Source organism: Apis cerana, linkage group LG1, assembly GCF_029169275.1.
Source record: "Apis cerana isolate GH-2021 linkage group LG1, AcerK_1.0, whole genome shotgun sequence".
NCBI classification, from domain to species: Eukaryota; Metazoa; Arthropoda; class Insecta; order Hymenoptera; family Apidae; genus Apis; species Apis cerana.
Window position 1 is genome coordinate 26236373 of NC_083852.1, and position 20761 is coordinate 26257133.

The following is a 20761-nucleotide window of genomic DNA, read 5'->3' on the forward strand; positions in this document are numbered from 1 at the left end:
ATAAACTATAATTAATGATATTAGTATATAACGATATATATTATAACATGATATTATATAATATTATTATTTTCTATTACTTAAAATTTGTGCATCAAAATTAAAATTATTGATATAAAAAAACTATTTAACTAAATAAAAAGCAATAATAAAAAAAAATTATTTTAACTAATTAATAGTTAAAACAGAATGATAAAGCAATTGCTTCTAATGAAATTTTTTCATTTATAAAAAATATATATAAATCTTTATATATATAAATTTATAAAATCTTCATATTTTATGAAGATTATTACTTATTCATACTGAATTCATATTATTCATATTAACTTTAACTAATCTTCCGTTATTAAAATATTTTAAATAACTTAATTTAAATAAAATAATATTTTTCATACCTGAATACATTCCTTGTAAATATCGAATAAATTATTATTTTATAATTTGTAATTATGTAATACCGTTATTTTTTTACATCACTTTTTAAATTCCGGAAGTAATCGTAATATCTTTGCAACATCTTCATGTACAAACTTAATCTTTGAACAACTATATTTTTTGATTTATATAATAAATAGATAATATTATTTTATATTACAATAACATATAATTAAAATTATTATATAGACTATTTATTTCATTTTTTTGATTTCAATTTTTTATTATTTATCCGATTAATGATTACGACATCTATATTCTAGTAGAATATTCGGGATAGATAATTCTCGATTTCTCGAGTAAGAGCAGGAAGGCCATGCAATACAGTGATTCGTGTATCCATTAAGAACTGAATTCCCATTGGTTAAATAATATTATCTTTATTGGTTGACGAAATGGAAGGAGTTCTATTGCGCGCATGGTGTGCGCATTATTAGTCTCTGTGAAGGTTGCATCACTACACGTGAAGTTAGAGTATTCGCGTCTCTTTTTAAGTTTTTCATAAATTTAAGCGATAAAAACGTATAAAATCAAGATGCTGACTGCTGCAAGATTATTAACTCGTAGTTGTAGTAATATAACCTGCGATATTACCAGAAAACAACAATTCAGCACAATTCTTAAAAATGTAAGTTCCGATGGCGATTTGTACGACACGCCGTTTCAATTTCATTTATCGAACATTTTTTCCTTGTATTTACTTTCTACAATGTTAATATTAATTGACTATATTATGAAAATAAGTTTATTATAATATATTTATTTTTATTTCGTCAACACTTTGTGTATTTAAATATTCTTTCTATTAAAACTTAAGCATTACCGGCACGTGATTTTCAATATAATATTTATATATTTTAAATTGATTGCAAAAAGATGTAACATATTTGATAATTATTATATTTATATCCATTTTATTACTCTATGATGCTATTATTATAGTAGATCTTTTTTTACATTATAATTAACTATTACAGTATATTATAGTATATTATAATATATTAAATACAACAATCTAAATATAAATTTAATGTTTTTCAGGTTGTGGCTCCTACTTTGAACATGCCCCAACGATTTACAGATTTGCAACAATACAGATATAAGTAAGATAAATTAATTAGAACAACTAAATTATATTATAATAAATTTATATATTTAAATTAATTATATATTTAATTGTATATCTTATTGTTAATGTAATATAAATTATCTTGTTAAATTATGTGTTAAAGTAAATATATTATTTATTCAGATCCGAAGGTGTAAAAGGAGCAGTCATTGGTATTGATCTGGGAACAACATTTTCATGTGTAGCAGTTATGGAAGGAAAACAACCTAAAGTTATAGAAAATGCAGAAGGCTCACGAACGACTCCATCTTATGTAGCATTTAGTAAAGGTTAGAAATTATATCATATATTATATATTTCCATTATGTTACATAATTAAAAAATTTTTTTTTGTATATATTAAATAATTATCACAAAAGGATAAATGACAAATTTTTCTGTATTATTATAATTTTTCTATGTTTTAAATATGATAATTTTTGTATTTTTTAAAATTTTTTTATTAAGACAATTATTTCTAAATAAGGAAATATTTTCTAAATCATATATATTTAAAAATAATATTGTATGCAAGAAAAGTTATGAAAGTGAATTCACTAAAATGGATTCAGAAGTGATTTTTATTTATTATTCTTTTTTTATTAATCTTTTTAGAAGGAGAACGTCTAGTTGGTATGCCAGCTAAACGTCAAGCAGTTACTAATTCATCAAACACATTTTATGCTACAAAACGATTAATTGGACGAAGATTTGATGATCCTGAAGTAAAAAAAGATATGTATGTACTTTATGCTTCTATATATTAATAAATAAAATATTTCTCTTTTAAATAAATTTATTAATTTGTTTATTTGTTAATTTATTAATTTGTTTATTTGTTAATTTTAGGAAAAGTGTATCTTACAAAATTGTCCGTGCCTCTAATGGAGATGCATGGGTACAAGGAGGTGATAGCAAAATGTATTCTCCTAGTCAAATTGGTGCATTTGTACTCATGAAAATGAAAGAAACAGCAGAATCATATTTAAATACATCAGTAAAAAATGCCGTAATTACTGTTCCTGCATATTTTAATGATTCTCAAAGACAAGCTACCAAGGATGCTGGTCAAATTGCTGGACTTAATGTACTTAGAGTAATTAATGAACCAACAGCAGCTGCTCTTGCATATGGCATGGACAAAACAGAAGATAGAATGTAAGAATTTCAATATTTTTAATTATGTATTAAATATATTAATCTATTTATGAAATACACCAAAAAAAATGATGCTATTATTTTTCGTCTCTTAGAGTTATATATTATATATGCTGAAATTATTTACTGATTAATTTAATGACATTTTTGAATATCATTTAATAAAAGAAGCATATTTTATATAGATGATATATATTTCAGTATTGCAGTATATGATTTAGGAGGCGGTACTTTTGATATTTCAATTTTGGAAATTCAAAAAGGAGTTTTTGAGGTTAAATCTACAAATGGGGATACTTTCTTAGGAGGAGAAGACTTTGATAATGCATTGGTTAATCACCTTGTATCAGAATTTAAAAAAGATGTATGTATATTGCAATAATTCATGCTATTTATATATATATTACATATATTTTTATACACTATTGTATATGATATTTCAATACTATTTTTATTTCTTTGTATAGCAAGGTATAGATGTAACTAAAGATGCAATGGCCATGCAACGATTGAAGGAAGCTGCTGAAAAAGCAAAGATTGAATTGTCTAGTTCTTTGCAAACTGACATAAATTTACCTTATTTAACTATGGATTCTAGTGGACCAAAACATTTAAATCTTAAACTTTCAAGAAGTAAATTTGAAAACCTTGTTGCTGATTTAATTAAACGTACTATTCAGCCATGTCAAAAGGCACTTTCTGATGCTGAAGTAACGAGATCTGATATTGGTGAAGTATTATTGGTTGGTGGTATGACAAGAGTACCAAAAGTTCAACAAACTGTGCAAGAAATTTTTGGTCGACAACCATCAAAGGCTGTAAATCCTGATGAAGCTGTAGCTGTAGGTGCTGCAGTTCAAGGTGGTGTTCTTGCTGGAGATGTTACGGATGTTCTTCTTTTGGATGTTACACCTTTGTCACTTGGTATATATTTACTATTTTTTTATATTTTTAATTAAAATTATTTCTAGATTATGATGATTGTTAAAACTAATCTTCTCTCTGATTAAAATGAAGACTATAATTTACTGAATTTTTATAAATATTTATTCTTTTAAATATATTAGAAAAAAATTTTAGATAAAAGAAATTTTTGAAATTTAATATTTAAATTTTTTAGGAATTGAAACATTGGGTGGAGTATTCACACGATTAATTTCTCGGAATACAACTATTCCTACCAAAAAAAGTCAAGTATTTTCTACAGCTGCTGATGGTCAGACTCAAGTAGAAATTAAAGTACACCAGGGTGAACGGGAAATGGCTAGTGATAATAAACTTTTAGGACAATTTACTCTTGTTGGAATTCCACCTGCACCTAGAGGTGTGCCACAAATAGAAGTCACATTTGACATTGATGCTAATGGCATTGTTCATGTGTCTGCTAGAGATAAAGGAACTGGAAAAGAACAACAAAGTATGTAAACATGTAAATTAATTACAATATATTTTTTAGTTTATAGATTAATATAATTTATATATATATTAACAAAATTAATTTATTTTATTTTATTTTAAATTTCTATTTATAGTTGTTATTCAATCAAGTGGCGGTCTTAGTAAAGATGAAATTGAAAATATGGTGAAAAATGCAGAACAATATGCTAAACAAGATAAAATAAAGAAAGAAAGAGTTGAAGCTGTGAATCAAGCTGAAGGAATTATTCACGATACGGAATCTAAATTAGAAGAATTTAAAGCACAATTACCACAAGATGAAGTAAGAATAATATCATTATTTTATCATATATATATATATCATATATCATATTATATTTTATGATATTTATACTATAATAATTTGATTTTATTATCATAATACTATTTATTAATTATTTATAGTGTGACAAACTCAGGGATTTGGTTGGAAAAATGCGAGGAACATTAGCTAAAAAAGATGACACGGAACCAGAAGAAATTAAAAGACAAACAAACGAATTACAACAAGCGAGTCTCAAATTATTCGAAATGGCATATAAGAAAGTATGTAATTTATTAAAATTTATTTAAAATTTTAATAATATTATTATATAAATATTTTCTTAATTTATTTATTAATTTATATATAGATGGCCGCAGAACGAGAAGGACAAAGCCAAAGTCAAAGTCAACAACAAGAAGAGAAACCTGAAAAGAAAGAGGAGAAGAATTAATTATTTTTTATTATATAACAAGGAATTTCTAACAAAGAGAAATTCCGAAGTGTAACCCTAACTTTTTGATGAGCCTTTATATAATGATACATCAAAAAAACTGAAGTTAAATGATATTTGATTTTGAAAGGAAATAATTTTTTAGATTTTAGTAATGATACTGCATAGTGTAGCAACAGTCGTTAAGTGCTTGCTTATGTATAAGTGAATCTCTTTTTAATGAAGTCTTGCTTTATATATCAGGAATATTCTCTTTGCCTCTTTCTCTCTTTTTTTTTCTCTTTAATATTAAATATTTCATAAACTATTAAACACATTAACTTCCATAAAATTAGTTATCATTAGTTTTAGTTTTTAAGTTCTACCTCTGTGCAATGGCTCATAAAAAATGAAAGTAACACTTCGGAACTTCTACTTGTAAAGGCATGCTAATGTTGCAATCGTCCAAGCGTTGGCATTTTAATCTGTTGTTGAACTGCGACAAGGATTGCTACATATATTTTTTGTTATCAATTGATTAAAAGACTATTTAAGAAAGAAAGCGTTAGCACATAGCAAATTTGATTTAAATTAAATAAATATATCCGAACAAAAACAGTTAACAAATAGTAAGTAATATGTACATTAATTTAAAAAAATCACGAATTTTTGCATAAATTATATTTTTTCTGATCATAATAATTTGTTTACTTTAAATATTTACATCTCTACGTTCAAATTAAGTATGAAATTACGAAAATCACAATAAACATATTTCCTGTATTTTGACAAAAAACTACGTTTTAACTTCGTATGTTCAGGAGACAATTGATTAAATAATAAAAACGTTGTATTGTTTTGTTTAATGGAAATGTGTAATGAATAATTTTGTATATAATTACTAGAAATTTTCATATTTTTCTATAGAAGAATTATTTCGCGAATTTTTTTTATATATAATAAAGAATAATTTAATAATTATCCAAAGGTAACAAATATAATTTCTACACATACGAGATACAGAATAAATTTAATATTTTGTAGGACTTTGGAATCCATATTTTGAATAGATAATAGATAAAAAATAAAAATGTTTAGTCTTTTATAAATTAGAACGAATGCAAGAATTATACTCACTTCAATAATAAAAAATTGAATTTAGACCTAAGTTAAGATTTTAAACATAATTTTTTTGATATATTTCATAAATATATATATTAAATTCATGGATTTTGTACTACTATGAATAGTAGACAAATTCATGTGAATTGAATTATTCATAAATTAATAGATTATGTAAAAAAGAATAAAATTAAAGAGATAATAGAATTGTCTCTTGATTATATTATTTATCAAAATATATAAATGGAAAAGAAAAATAAAAAACAATAAAATATAAATAAAGAATCCAAGAATGAGAGAACAAAAAGTCGAGAATCAATGCCATTTTCAGGATGCTGTAAATAAAATAAAGAACTATAAATAACTAAAAAAGATTTAAGAAAAGATAATTGACCATCAGTATCATCAAATGCTAAAAATATTTTTTCAAAAAAGATAAAATAAGAATTAAGAATCAACAAATTTAAATATTTTTAGTCCTATTTTAATTCTTTAAAATGATTTTTAAAGGATTTTTAATATTCAAGAAATGGCGGTAAAAATCAATCATTACTCTATTTTTATTTTTTGCTATTTATTTCTTGTTTATTTAGTTTTATTCATTATTAAAAATGTTCAGTACTTTAGAAATAATAATTTCCATATTCCTACTATTTATTCTCGCGTAATCACAAACAAGAAATATTAATTAAACATACTTTCATTTTCTTTTTTCAAAACCACAATATATTTAATTTTTAATATATAAAATATAGATATATAATACATTTTTAGAACAATAACTATGCAAAATATAGAGTACTTTCATCTGTATAAAATCTCTGTGAGATTATTATTTTATTCTAGCCAATTGCGGAATTCATTGATGTTATGAGATTGGTTAGAATTGAGCCATAAATTATGGTAGTACAAAATAAATCTAAAATAAGATTTTAATATAACTAGAACCTAATTTAAAATCTATTGAAATTTTTAATATTTATAAAAAACATATCAAGAAATTATAAAAAAAAAATTATTGATAATCATAAAAATATCGATAGTTTCGATTACGATAACTATCGATATACCATCGACATTTTTCCATTTGTAATGGGGGGCTTAACAGGTTTGAAGAGGTAAAATTAAGATTGTAGATCAATTGTGGAAATAGATTTTCATTTTTAACGATTTACGATATTTCGTGGAAATAAAAAATGACGGAAAGTTCTGATGAAAGCTCAGAAGAATCAAGCTGGGTATTATACAGAGATCGCGAGGAATGGAGAGATGTAGTTCCTGTGCCTCAAGATGATGGTCCTAATCCTATTGTTTCAATTGCTTATTCTTTGAAATGTAAGTTATTTATTCAATTTTTTTTGATAATTCATTATATTCAAATAACTATAAGATTTATAATTGTATCTTATTAGTATTAATACTCTTATCATAATGCATTATTTCACACATAACCTTACATATTTAAGATAGATAAATATTTATGTAGATATTAAAGAACTTAAGTAGGCACATATATATATTTATATATATAGTATATATATATATTATATTTTATTATTTCAATTATTTCAAAATACTTTTAAGTTATAATTATACATTTATTTCATAATTAATTCATTCTATTTCTTTATAAGCTATCATAAACATAAAATAAAAAATATTATATTTAAATTAAAAAAATTTTTTTTATATAATAAATACTTTAATATTTACAAACTATATTATTTTTATTTAATATTTCTTTAATATAATATTTCAATTTACTAAAATTTTATTATCATTTTAAGTTAGGGACACATATGACTATTTCCGAGCTATTCTAAAATCTGGTGAAAAGTCAGAGCGTGCATTAGCTTTAACAGAAGATTGTATCTATCTTAATCCAGCAAATTATACAGTATGGCAATATAGAAGAGAAATACTTAAAGCTCTTGGAAAAGAATTAAGAGATGAATTAAAATCTACTAATATACTCACAGAATATAATTCTAAAAATTATCAAGTGTGGCATCATAGAAAACTTATTGTTGAATGGCTCCAAGATGCTAGTGGAGAATTAGAGTTTACAGAAAATATTTTAAAAATTGATGCAAAAAATTATCATGTTTGGCAGCATCGTCAATGGTGTATAAAAACATTTAAGTTAGTATAATCTTCTATTATACCTATTATTATATTTATATTATTATATATATTATAGTTTTATTTAAAAATTTATATGATAAATATTAATCATAAATATATATCCAGTTTATTTGAGAAAGAGTTGGAATATACAGAACATTTATTGAATGAAGATATTCGCAATAATTCTGCTTGGAATCAGCGTTACTTTGTAATAAATAATACAACCAAATTTGAACAAAATATAATTGACAGAGAAATTGATTTTGCCCTGGATAAAATAGAATTAGTTAAAGGCAATGAAAGTGCTTGGAATTACCTTCGAGGGTACTGTTGGTGATTATTTATGCAATTCATGACTATAAAATATATAATTAAATTAATGATATTATAAATTATATTTTAGTATTTTGATGCATGACAGCAATGGTTTGGCCTATAATGAAAAAGTAAGACAAAAATGTGAGGAATTGTATAATGCTGGTTGTCGTGTTAATCATTTACTAGCTTGTATTATAGACATTTGTCAAGAGAAACCAATATCAGATGAGTCATCTAATTCAATATTTCATATTGACAATGCTCTTAAGGTATTGCTTTATCTAATTGAATGTACATTTATGACTTTATGTTCAGAATTATATTTTTTAATTACATTTTTAGCTATGTAAAGAATTATCTGAGAAACATGATCCAATAAGAAGAAGATATTGGGATTTTGTTGGTCAACAATTATTGGAAAAAAAGAAATCAGAGTCTATAAAAACGTAGTTTATTCTACATTTTTATAAACATAATTTGAATTAATATTATAATCCACATATGAGGAACTGTGTATTATATATTTCTATGTTGAAATGATGACAAATATATCAATATAAAATATATATTGATATAAATATAGATATGAAATGTATTGTTTATAAGATTTGATAATGCATTTTAGTCAATATTATTAATTAACAGATCACCTTATAAATAAGAGTTAGTAACTGGACAAATTTTATAAGATATATACAAAAAAATTCATAATACTTTATGCAATATTTTTAAGTGTAATAAAAAATAAAATAAGTTGTATAATTATCAATGGAAAAAAATAAAATGGTGAAGACTTTTACAAAGTATAGATTTTTTTTATCTCTTTCTATCATTCTTATTCTTCTTATTCTTAGAAGGTAAATTAATACAAAAAAATATATAACAATTAACATTGATTATCTATTTATTTATAAAATAGTTACATACTTTGAAGTATAATATAATAACTAATTACGATAATCATATTAATATATGCATAGGCCTTGTGGTAACTAAGATAATTATGAACGCAGCGTTCCAAACGATGATTTTACCACCAAAAATATTTTCGTGCGTCTTTTTAAGCTTTAATTTTCATAATATATTTTTTAATAAATATAAACTCAAATTTATTCGTTGATACCAGTTTTTTAAATATTAATGGTTACCTTTTTGAGGCAGTGTTAATATTTCTAATGAGAAAAGTTAATTTCGTTGTAAATAAATAATGGCAGTGGTTTTACTCTTTTAAGTTAAATTATTCATATTTTCAAAAAAATAATCCTTAAATAAAATTTTTTTATATAAATTATGTTTAAAAAATTTGATTCGAATATTACATCACTATTAAAAAAAAAATAGAGCTATATAAATATATTTTTTTATTATACAAAATCAAAATTATAATTTTGATTCAAAATTTAATTTGAAGATTTAGCATTCTTATTGTGATCGATTATGTATTGTTGTATTATATTCATCTATGAATAAATTAAAATTAATTGTAAAAAGAAATAGAGAAATTTTAATTAATAATGTTTTTCACATATATATAATTTCTAACAAATATATGAGACATTTAAAATCAAAATTGGCCGAATCCGATTAATTTTGTGTTACAAAATAATAACAACATTTTAAATGAATTATAAAATGAATTATCAATACAAGAAATGGATTTGGTGGATATTGATTCCAGACGCCTCGTAATATTATAAGTTTTTAATAAAATAATCGTTATTACACATGACACAAATTTTTTAACGATATGTGTAAATGACAAAGTAACATTAATTTTTAAATGCCAATATATATATTAGATGGTATGTGACATGCGAAAATATTATTGATCAAACTTTTCAAGAATATATATGTATATTTAACGCGAAATAAGTATAACTATGTAGATGTAGATTTTATTTCGATGAAAAAATTCAATCGATCTAATAGAATTCCTTATTACAACGAAACATGTTTCCAATGCACAATGTTTGTTGATTGGGCATTTTTTTTTTTCTTATTAACTTCTCTATCCTAACATTTAACAATCAACATTCAAACGAATAATCCGATTATATATGTACCGATCGGAAACAAGTCCATTTAAAGCCATTCAAAGAAAAATATGAATAGATCTCTGAGCATAATTTCTCATAATTATTTTTTATAACGTTTATTGTATTTAATTTGGAATTTTCGAAATGCTCGCAAAGGACTTCGCTTTCATCGGTACATTAAAGCTACAAGATATACGTAGTTTTACGGATATATTACATTTACATCTGCTTTACACCGAAAATATACCGTCATATGAATATTTTTACCTCTTTATCTCTTTTTTTTTCCTCTCTTTATTTAAACTCCTTTACTTGTAACATTCGTATAACTATTTTTTTGTCAACTTGTTGTAATAATCACACGGTGTCTGAAAACTCGCAAATCGTTTTATATTTTTGAATTTTCAAAGATGAAAGTTGTGAAACAATTAATCCGAGATATACGTGTTACGATCGATACAAATATGTATTGCTCAAGATGAAAATATGATACAATATGATTAATCCAATTCATGGAATGCTCGTTAAATTATCTTATTTTAACACGTTTAACCCAGCATGAATCACTGATGGGTTACAACTACTTCATATCATCATTTTAAGCGAGTAGGAAGCATTCACCTTTCCGAATATAAATAATGTATTACTATTTCTAATTACTCAATTTGAAACGACTGAATTAAATTGCTAAATTGCTATCTCAATAAACAGCAGAGATTATCGTTATCATAATATTCATTAATTTGAGCAATAAGCGATCCCGATTTAATCTCAGACACACTATAATTTGTATGATCAAATCTCAACATTACATACAAACATTTTGTACCTCGAAAAGTTTTTGAAATCAATTGTATGGAGCGTTAATTGGACGAATTTTATTAGCATATTAAATCCATACTTCTTTCTCATCGATTTTATCTTCGTTTGCGAAGACGTAACATTCTAGTACTATTTTTCATGCACCGTGTAATACAATCAGGCTACTATTTTATGTTGTCAATTAATATCTTTTTTCCCTTAATGAATACGTTATTTATATACGTTTGGACCACCTGTCAGCCAGAACAAGCACAGCCCGATCATAATCATCCATTTTTTTTTTATTTAGTAATTCTCTTTAAGTATTAATGTTAATTGTAAACGGTTCAATGATCCTTTAACACTTTCCGTGCCCGGCCGTTTTTTGATAATTTTCCACGTTATTCTTAACTTGATGATAACGCCCTACGTTACCATGATAGCTTAGTTGATAGTTGATAGATTAGATTAGTTTTTTTCTGAAAATAATATCTATTAGAATAAAATATTGGAAAATTATCGAGAAAAAGATAAGAATTAAGAGTTAAGATTAAAAAAAAAATTTTTTTCAAAGATTTCAATTTCAGAGTTCAAAGTTCTTTATACATGACGGCACAGAATGTGTTAAACACCAATCTAGTTGGCCTCTTTTTTCGAAAAGGCATCGAATCCTTCATACGTTCGAATCCATTTTTTTTTTTTTCGATTTCTCTGTCCAGCAGTTATACTATTATTTCTAGTAGATACCACTGAAAATATTCTCGATAAAAGTGCGATTAGCTATCGAGAAGGAGATAGATTTCGTATAGAGAAGATATAGATCATCGAATCCTATTCAAATACAATATATGCCTACGTTGAAATAGACGAGATATTACGTGCATTTTGTACCCCTTCACGGATCCTTTCGTCGTTTAAAGTGCGGTTAATCAGCAAGTTTTCATTGCACGTGATAAATAGCATTTGTTTTTTTTCCTGCTAAATAGTATCTAGTAATAAAAAATAAAGTAAAATTTCTTTTATATTAAATTTTCTATAAATTTTATTTTTACAAATTAGAAATGTAATGAATTTTTATTTCCTAAGATTTTTGAGGAATATTTTGTAACGTATTATGGTAGATAATTTTTGCAAACTCTTAGGATTCTAAATTGCGTGGAGAGAAGCGAGAAAATTCTTTTTTTCTTTTTTTTTTTTTTCACTAGAATTCCCCACAAATTTTTAAAAATTTTAAAAACACAAAATACTTAAAATTAATTATTAAGATCTAGATTTAGAAAAAGAATTTCATTAAATATATAGGATTTTAAATCTTATATATTAACTTGTATAAAAGCAGCATTTATATTAAATATTTATAAATAATTTAATGTAAAGGAAATATTTTGGAAAAAAATTACCGTTGAAATATTCAATTTAATGGGGAGTATTCAAGTTACTTTGTTTGATATTCTAAAGGATACTATTTAATATATGATGAAATTTTATAGATTTTTTTTTATATAAATCAATGTTATAAAAGTGATGCATACTTGAAGAAAGTGTAAATTGAAAACACCAAAAGTTATCAAAAAACTGATTTAAGATATTAATAAAGACGGAAGGAAGGATAGAAGAAAAATAAGGGTAAGGGAATAACGAAACTGTTTGTTCAAAATCAATTATCTTTATTATATAAAAATGAATTATAATAAATGAATGACAAATTAATGATAGATAATAATTAGAAAAAATTTTTTAACGCAGATTCAAAAAGTTCAAATATTATTCGAAATATCAGTTTCATATTCATTTTCAAAATGAAATTATAAATGTCTAAATTAATTCGTGAAATATATTCGCTATATTATAATCATTATTATGAAATTTATAAAAATTATTATTCTTTTTTAAATCTTTCCATAATTATTATGAATGTAACGAATAAATTATTTATTATTTATTATTATTTATGATCGTTATATTTTCTAATTAATCGTCTATCATTAATTTATTACCATTCATTTATTACAATTTATTTTTATATAATAAAGATAATTAATTTTGAACGATTTCGTTATTCTCTTTCCCTCGCTTCTTTAATCTTTTTTCTTTCGTCCTTGTTGATTTTTTAAAGTAAGATAGTGTTTTTGATAATGATTTCTAATTTATTATTTTCATAACATTTTTGTTGACATATACATTTTCGTATATAAAAAAAAATCTGTGAAATTCCATCATTATGAATAATGTCCCGTGTTAATAATTTTAAATTCCGTTTCGCGTATAAATTCATGAATAAATTTATGAAATTTTTCAAATTTTAAATATTCGTTATTCGCGTTTGAAAAATCGAAATTTTTCCTTCTTTGACACAAAATTATCTCTAAATAGTTGGAAATACATCGAACACGCACACACATATGCTTGAAAAATATCGAAATCCTTTGAAAATATATTATTCATAAATTGTTGACAATAATGTATTTTATCGAGAATTGTTGCAGATCGTTACTTAATTTAAACAAGATAACGATGTTACAGATAGTTAAATAGTTCTTTGGCTCTCGTGTTGGAAAGTTGGTGCTATTTGGTTTGTAATGGTCGCGTTTAACCAAAACAATCTATACTCGTCTATCAGATTTGGGCATTGAAAAAGTATCTAGTTAAAAATTTCGAATAAAGTTACTTTAAATAATTACTTAATTATTTAAGTAATTATTCCACTCTTTCATATAACCTCGATCGTTTGCTATTATTATTTGTTATACTACAATTATTTACTATTATTATTTTTCGAATAATAAATTATTGAAATAACTTATCGAAGTAACTTTACTCGTAATTTTAACCAATTAAATTTTGCCCATCACTGTCGTCTATTTTTTATACTCGAAACTGTACATAGAATGACAATCGCGTAACGCTCGATTGCGACGCGTGTTCAAAACTGATTCTGATGCAACGACGTTTCGTACCTCGTTTCTTATTGTCTACTTCGATAAACTTAAGAAGAAACGTGATATTTTCCCTTGATCTTAGAAAATATGAATTCTGGTCCTTAGGAAAAATTCCAGAAAAATACTCTGCTTTGCGAAGTTGTTTGGAAAAGGAAGATTTTGTGTTAAGTTAAGTTGTTCGTGTGTATCTCGTGTTATTCTTCTCGTTCGCGTGTATCTAAATTATACGATGCAAATTTTCAAGGTGACATTTTTGTATCGCTCGTCCTCGATCAGATTGCCAATTTTATTTCGAATCGGTAAGTTTGAGTTTATCTTTGCTTTTGAAATTTTTCAGATAATATATCTCAATTTTTTTTTTTTTTCTTTACAAGTTCTCGAAACGGTCTAAACGATACGTCAAACACGTAATAATTTTGACTAATGATACAATAATCGTTTGGTTTCGATCAAATTTTTCTAATTCATACAAGATACAAGATCTTACAGACGCAAGGCTCTAGATACACTAGGTATAAGTAAGATAAGACAATTTACCGTTAGTGATAGTGCACGTACGCGTGTGTATGTATGTATATACGATCGTGTTTGTGTGTTTAGTATAGTATAGCGTAAGAGGCATGCACACATATCGATCAATTATAAAATAGATCTAATATGGAACTATGTTATTTCGAGGCGATAACCGGTTTTAATTTTTCTTTCTTCTCGCGTGTAAATAATAATAAAAAAAAAAACTTGTTTCACTATTGAGTTCAGACTTCGTTAATAGAAAGATAATGAAAATAAGTTAATTCGACATCTTGATTAATCGAAAATAGGTTAATATCGATTTGTTTAACGTATTCGATCTATCGTATTCTCGATCAATGTGACGTGGACGTGAAATATCTCACGTATCTATCTAGATCTAATATTTGGTTGGGAATTGAAAATATCTAAGTAATAACATAATTACGTCGTTTCTTTTTGTCTTTTCTATACTTACTTCAGTAACTTCAAAGACATGCGGTAGTGATCGAGTTGATACGAGGCAACTTTGTTCGCCTCAGTTTCTTTTTTTTTCCTTTTCTTTTTTTTTTTCTTTTTTTTTTTTATACGTAAATCTTACATCCTAAGTGTAGGCGCTGCTAAAAATCGGAGAAATCTCTATTTCGTCGTGCACTACAGATATTCCTTTTTCCTTTCGCTCTCATATATTCCATTGAATATATTTCGTTTCGTTTTTCCTCCTTTTTATAGAATCCACCTTCGTTGATCGGATGCATGGTGCAATTTTTCCTCTTAATAAAAAAAACGAACTGAAACTTGGAACGAAGTAACTCATAGTTGCAAAAAGTCGATCGAAAGGAGTTGAATATAATTTCACAATTGACGGAAATATCTTCTGGTGAATGTACGATAGAAACGAAAATCTCACGAGCGATTTATCGAATTGATTCTACATTCGGCATCTCCTCGTTTCTTCTTCCATCAAGGTGCGGTCGAAGTTTCCAAGTTTCCTTTTTCCTTTTTTCCTTCTTTTTCCCGATGCATTCTGCTATTTCTTCTTCCCGTACGTTCCAGTGTACCGTTCTTATATACAAGTTAATCAGAAGTTAGGCAGTGATGGAAAATGATTAAATATATTATTTCGAATCGTCATCGCCCGTTCCACGGACGCTTTGGTCCAGTCATCGCGAAAACGTTTAGTTACAATAAAATTCGGTGTCCTGATCGAAGATCGTTTTGAATGGGAAATCAACACGTGTCTTGTTTCCATCTTTTTCTTCTTCTCCTTCCTCCTTGCGTCTCTCTCCTATTTCTTATCCCTCGCCCCTCTCCCCCATCTCCGTCCCTCCACTCCTCGTTCTCTCTCTTTAGCAGCACGCAGTCTTTACGAGCTAAATTCTTACCACGATTAATAATTAATTCACTTACCTGTCACAAAAATAAATACTTTTATCATATCGCTTAATCTACTCTCTTACGTACTAGAAACAACGAGCCCCGCCCAACATGGCCAGCTGCTCTAGCGGGGTTTACGATATCTCTTTTATATATATATATATGTATATATACTTTTTACGTCTCACGTTAATTATTTTTCTCTTTTTTTATTTTTGTTTTCCTTTTTTTATTCTCTTCCTTGCTAATGTTTGCCGTGCGTTTAAACACGCTGATTCCTGGATATTTATTATTATACGTTAAAAATCGTACTCGAGAATTTACCGCTACCCGTTTTTTTTTCTTTTTTCATTTTTTTCTTTTTTTTTCTTTTTTCTTTTTTTTTTTTTTTGTCTGGGAAGAACACCTTGCGACGAATACGCGATCTATCTCCGCTCGCTATATAGCGTCTCGTTGCGCAACTAAAAATCTATCTCGCAATCGCTTCGAGATACGAGAACGAATAATGTTATTGGAATTATTTTATCGGCAAGCTAAAACGAATTCAGAAGATTTAATCGAAAATATGATTTTTCTTTATGATGTGACAAATGTAAACGAATGTTGTTCGTATTATAAAAAAAAGAAGAAGAAAAAAAAAAGAAACAGTGCTAATTTCTACAGTGAAATTCAACAGTTCACAATTAAAAATATAAATGCTCTAAAGAATAAGTCTCGTAAAAAAATATGGTTGTCGTAGAAAACTAGACTACATCGTTATTGTTATTTTAAATCGTTAAGAATAGTTAAGAATAATTGTTTGTTGCAACACCGTGCACACGTTTCTCTCGATATATAAAAACATGAGCCAAAGTGAAATTGTTTTTTTTCCCTCTCTCTCTTTCTCTTTTCTCTCATCTTCCTCCTTTTCTTTTCTTTCTTTCTTTTCTTGCTTTTTCCTTTGAAATATTAGTTTGTAAGCGAAGAACGCGACAAAAGAAATAAAAATGAATGTCGAAGCCGAGCTCAATTATTATTCTCGCACAGATTGCTTCTCACGACTTCTTTTCCTTATTGGATCTATATCTTTGGCACGAACTGAGTGCCACAATTTCACAATTTCACGTCGAATGGCACGCTTTCTTTCTTTGCGTTTCAAAAAAAAAATCGATCCATTTTCTTACACCAAATTAACTTTTATTTTATTTCATTTCATCTTTCACGATTAATATTCTTTCTTTCTTTTTTTCTCTCTCTTTTATTAGCCTGCTCTCTTTCTCTCTCTCCCTCTCTCTCTTTCTATATATATATATATATACCTATTCGTTCATCGTTTGTAGCGCGCGTTCCTTAAAAAAAACGAACTACCAGAAACCAGTTCGTAACAAGTTCTGTTCATAACTATCTAACAATCGTTTAATATCGTTCTCTCTGTTTGATATCTAATCTTTTTATATATATATATATATAGTATATATATATATATTTTTTGCTTCTATCGTCTTTCATCTAATCCTTTCTTACCTAACGATACGCATACTGGATTAATTAGCTAGAACTACGAATCTCGAAAGGACAATCTCTATTTTCTTAGGACCGATTTCGTCCGATCTTCGATAGATGTCGTTCGCGTATCGTTTAAAGTTTAACGACGGATAAAGAAGGATTCTTTCATCCGCGAAAAAACCGACGCGTCGTTTTCGGATCTTTTAAACGCGACTCTCCCTTTTCACAAATCGCGTTTTCGAACAAGTTGCGGGGAAAAAAATCTACGTCGTTTCTTTTTTTTTTTCCTCGAGATCTTTCCCTCTTCGAGCCCGAAAATTCGCGCACGAGTAACACCTCTGGGAGGTCTAACCTCTCGGCTCGCTCTCGTCGAGATCTTCGCTTCGTGATACACCTCGAGGAAATTCTTTCCCCTCTGGTCCAGGAGGTAAGGTACAACGTTGAGCGATTCATACATATATATTTCCAAATCGACAGAATGTTTTCAGGTCCATGGCATGTATCGTGGTCGTGCCGAGTGTCAGAAGGCCGTGTCCAATGCCGCCATACTCGTGGAAATGTCTGGATCGGCACGACATGCTTCCAGAAATTCCGAGAGCGTCACCACCCCATCCTTGTTCCCGTCCATCTTCTGCAACAATTGCAAATATATATATTTCGAATTTACAACGTGAAACGAAGTGAAAGTAAGTAGAGAAAATTATTTTGAGACAATAATGTAATAATTAAGATAAAAATTAATCTGGAAGAATGGTATCAAATATATTTATATATTTATAGGTCGAGCTAGCTAGCTCGTCACTAATCTCGCATAATTATAGAAACGCATCTACGCAATAATAACGATTCGAACTGAATAGCCCATTCAAATCGGGCTTATCAAATACCCTTTCATCATCCAGTAGTTCTAATTACAGTGGATTCATTCGCGTAAATTTGTCGGTTTCGACCGAGTCCTTTAGAGTGATAATATGGTCGAAAGTCGACTATCGTATTGGCGCGATATACAAATGCTTAGGTATACATGTGTACACGTAAGTACGCTTATATGTGCTAAAATTTAGTTTGGAGCAGTACGGTATCGAATCAATCCCCCAACCAATCCTCCATCTAAGCCATTATCGATAATCAACGGTTCCATTTGTAGCATTTAAAATTCTGATATAAATTCACCGGATATATTTGGAAAATATTATAAAATATTTCTCGATAGTACGAGGAAAATTATTTTAGTAATCGAAAGGTGAAAAATGTTCGGGAAATGTGCGAATAACTGGTTTTAATATTATTTTTACACGATTGAAACCGCTTGACACTGTTTTCAAATACAAAACGGGGTCCGTTTGATCGTATACCATGATCTGTCTGACTGTGCATAAAGAGTTGTTGAAAGTTCTGGCAATTGGTTTTTAGAAACAATGAATCTGATTCGAGCGCGACCCCTTCTTTACGATCCATGCCGTTGTTCCATTTTAATTAAAAGTCTATGCGAGATAACGAACCGTGTGTGGCGTGGTTTGCATCAGTTACATCCCTACTTTCTCCCTGATTAATTAGCTTCGATTGAATTCACCACGTTCCAAGGCATCATCGCCATTTGTTCAAATTCTCTGTCGCGTGTGAGAAGAGGGGGGGAAGGGGGAAAGAAAGAAAAAAGAAAGAACCGAAGCGACAGAGATGCCAGAATTTTTAACGATACCGACAGCAATGCTTGCTTTTGCACGCGCTTTCCTTTTAAAATCGTCGATTTGAAAATTTAATTAAAAAAAAAAAAAGGAAAAAACGTTGACTCTTTTCACGAATATCGTGTAAATGTATAACTTACTGACAATTTTAAAGCGTAAAGATTGAGTTTAAAGTTGGAAAATGCATTAAAGCGAGTAGCTAGTATTATAAAGTTCAAGCATCTTTTATAAAGAAAAGAAGAATATTTCGTTCATTTTTCATACGGAACAAGCAGCTAAATCTTAAACTTTGACAAAAGTTTCGAAGCAGAATAGCACTTGTGCTAATTTTAACAATTTATACCACTATTTTATAATATGTGTCAAATTTAAAAATTATTTTATTGTAATTTTTAAAATATATTATCACAAATTTAAAATTAAAGCGAAAGTAGAAATTACTCGTGCTTTAAAAAATTTGACAGAGGGATATAAATTATTCAAACAGACTGGATTCAAATCTTACAGTTTTCCACATATATTATTAATTCAGAGATATTGAAAATGAAGAGAATGTCGGAATTAATATAATGTATTCTTATAATATATATGCTCCATTTCTTCCATAGTTTTCGACATGTTCGAAAATATTTAAATTTTGTCCGATCTCATGAACATTATTATTCAATTCAAGTTCAATATATTTGAACTTATTATTATTAAAATATAATATTAAAAATAATTTTCAGTAATAAGACAATATTTTAGAATTTTTTATCCTTTTTTTTCTTTTCGTATTTTTCACTATTTTCTTATTTGCTTATATTCTTTCCCAAGCTTTAACTTACAATTACCACAATCACCAAGGAAATGGGAGCACCATTGCAAAATATTTTACGATCGTAATGGGACAAAAACCGTGCTAAAAGATCGTTTAGGTCTCGAAAAAGTTGTTCCTTTTTACGTCACGTCCTTCTTTTACGTCTTTCGTGTCCTATATCGATCGATTTTCAACTTTTCAACGCGGTAGTACTCGCAAAATGACGAAATTATGCTAAAAATCTATTCATTTTGCATTAGAAAGAAAGGTTTTTAAAATTCACCCGTATTAAATTCATTCATGTATTTCAAGTTGCATCGAGTAACACATAAATTCCATTACAAATTCTATTAAAAAACTTTCGATGCATATATTTATCACATCTTATCAAATCACATAGAACATCTATTTTTTTATTATTATAAATCACTGTTATCGCAATTTATATTAACATTTCTAATCAAGATAACTGTAATACTTTATTCGAGCACATCGAATAATAAAATATACACCTACCAATATTGGATACCAACAAAGGGAAGCAATCTATAGAAACGAAATATCAACCACTCGAAACTTTATATTCTTCCTTTATACCCACAAGGAGCAAACTTTAAATTGGCAATTCCATGTTTCTTATATATCTTATATATACATATATATTTTTTTTTCCTTCGAAAATAAAAGAATTTACACTTTTTCCTCAAGGAACAAAAATTTAAGTTA

At 27.0% G+C, this 20761-nt stretch overlaps 3 protein-coding genes across 10 annotated transcripts in view; 2 read left to right on the top strand and 1 right to left on the bottom strand.

Annotated features, from left to right (window-relative positions):
• Positions 1 to 540: 540 nt before the first annotated feature.
• Positions 541 to 5702, top strand: LOC107992413 (heat shock 70 kDa protein cognate 5). Its single transcript, XM_017048256.2, has 11 exons — positions 541 to 1066; positions 1480 to 1541; positions 1691 to 1836; positions 2162 to 2285; positions 2396 to 2704; positions 2906 to 3068; positions 3172 to 3628; positions 3825 to 4121; positions 4237 to 4424; positions 4547 to 4687; positions 4774 to 5702. Exons 1-11 carry the CDS (start codon positions 974 to 976, stop codon positions 4855 to 4857), a joined length of 2064 nt encoding a protein of 687 aa, XP_016903745.1. The 5' UTR covers positions 541 to 973; the 3' UTR covers positions 4858 to 5702.
• Positions 5703 to 7010: 1308 nt separating this feature from the next.
• On the top strand, positions 7011 to 9209 carry LOC107992405 (protein farnesyltransferase/geranylgeranyltransferase type-1 subunit alpha). 4 transcript variants are annotated; one of them, XM_017048250.3, is made up of 5 exons: positions 7011 to 7293; positions 7746 to 8100; positions 8209 to 8409; positions 8489 to 8672; positions 8746 to 9209. In XM_017048250.3, the coding sequence occupies exons 1-5, from the start codon at positions 7155 to 7157 to the stop codon at positions 8851 to 8853; spliced, it is 987 nt and encodes a 328-aa protein (XP_016903739.1). In that variant the 5' UTR covers positions 7011 to 7154; the 3' UTR covers positions 8854 to 9209. The 4 variants fall into 4 exon arrangements, with proteins under 4 accessions (XP_016903739.1, XP_061943121.1, XP_061943122.1 ...); XM_062087137.1 differs by having other exon boundaries at positions 7027 to 7293; positions 8209 to 8418; XM_062087138.1 differs by having other exon boundaries at positions 7028 to 7293; positions 7750 to 8100; positions 8209 to 8418.
• A 4870-nt stretch (positions 9210 to 14079) lies between these two features.
• LOC107992410 (Kv channel-interacting protein 1) overlaps positions 14080 to 20761 on the bottom strand; it is a 56511-nt gene continuing 49829 nt past the window's right edge. For 4 of the 5 annotated variants that reach the window (XM_062087131.1, XM_062087132.1, XM_062087129.1 and 1 more), the window contains one exon: positions 14080 to 18182. In XM_062087131.1, coding sequence (XP_061943115.1) covers positions 18072 to 18182 — 111 coding nt within the window. In that variant the 3' untranslated portion in view covers positions 14080 to 18071. The remainder of the gene's footprint in view (positions 18183 to 20761) is intronic. The other variant, XR_009833424.1, reaches the window with a different exon arrangement.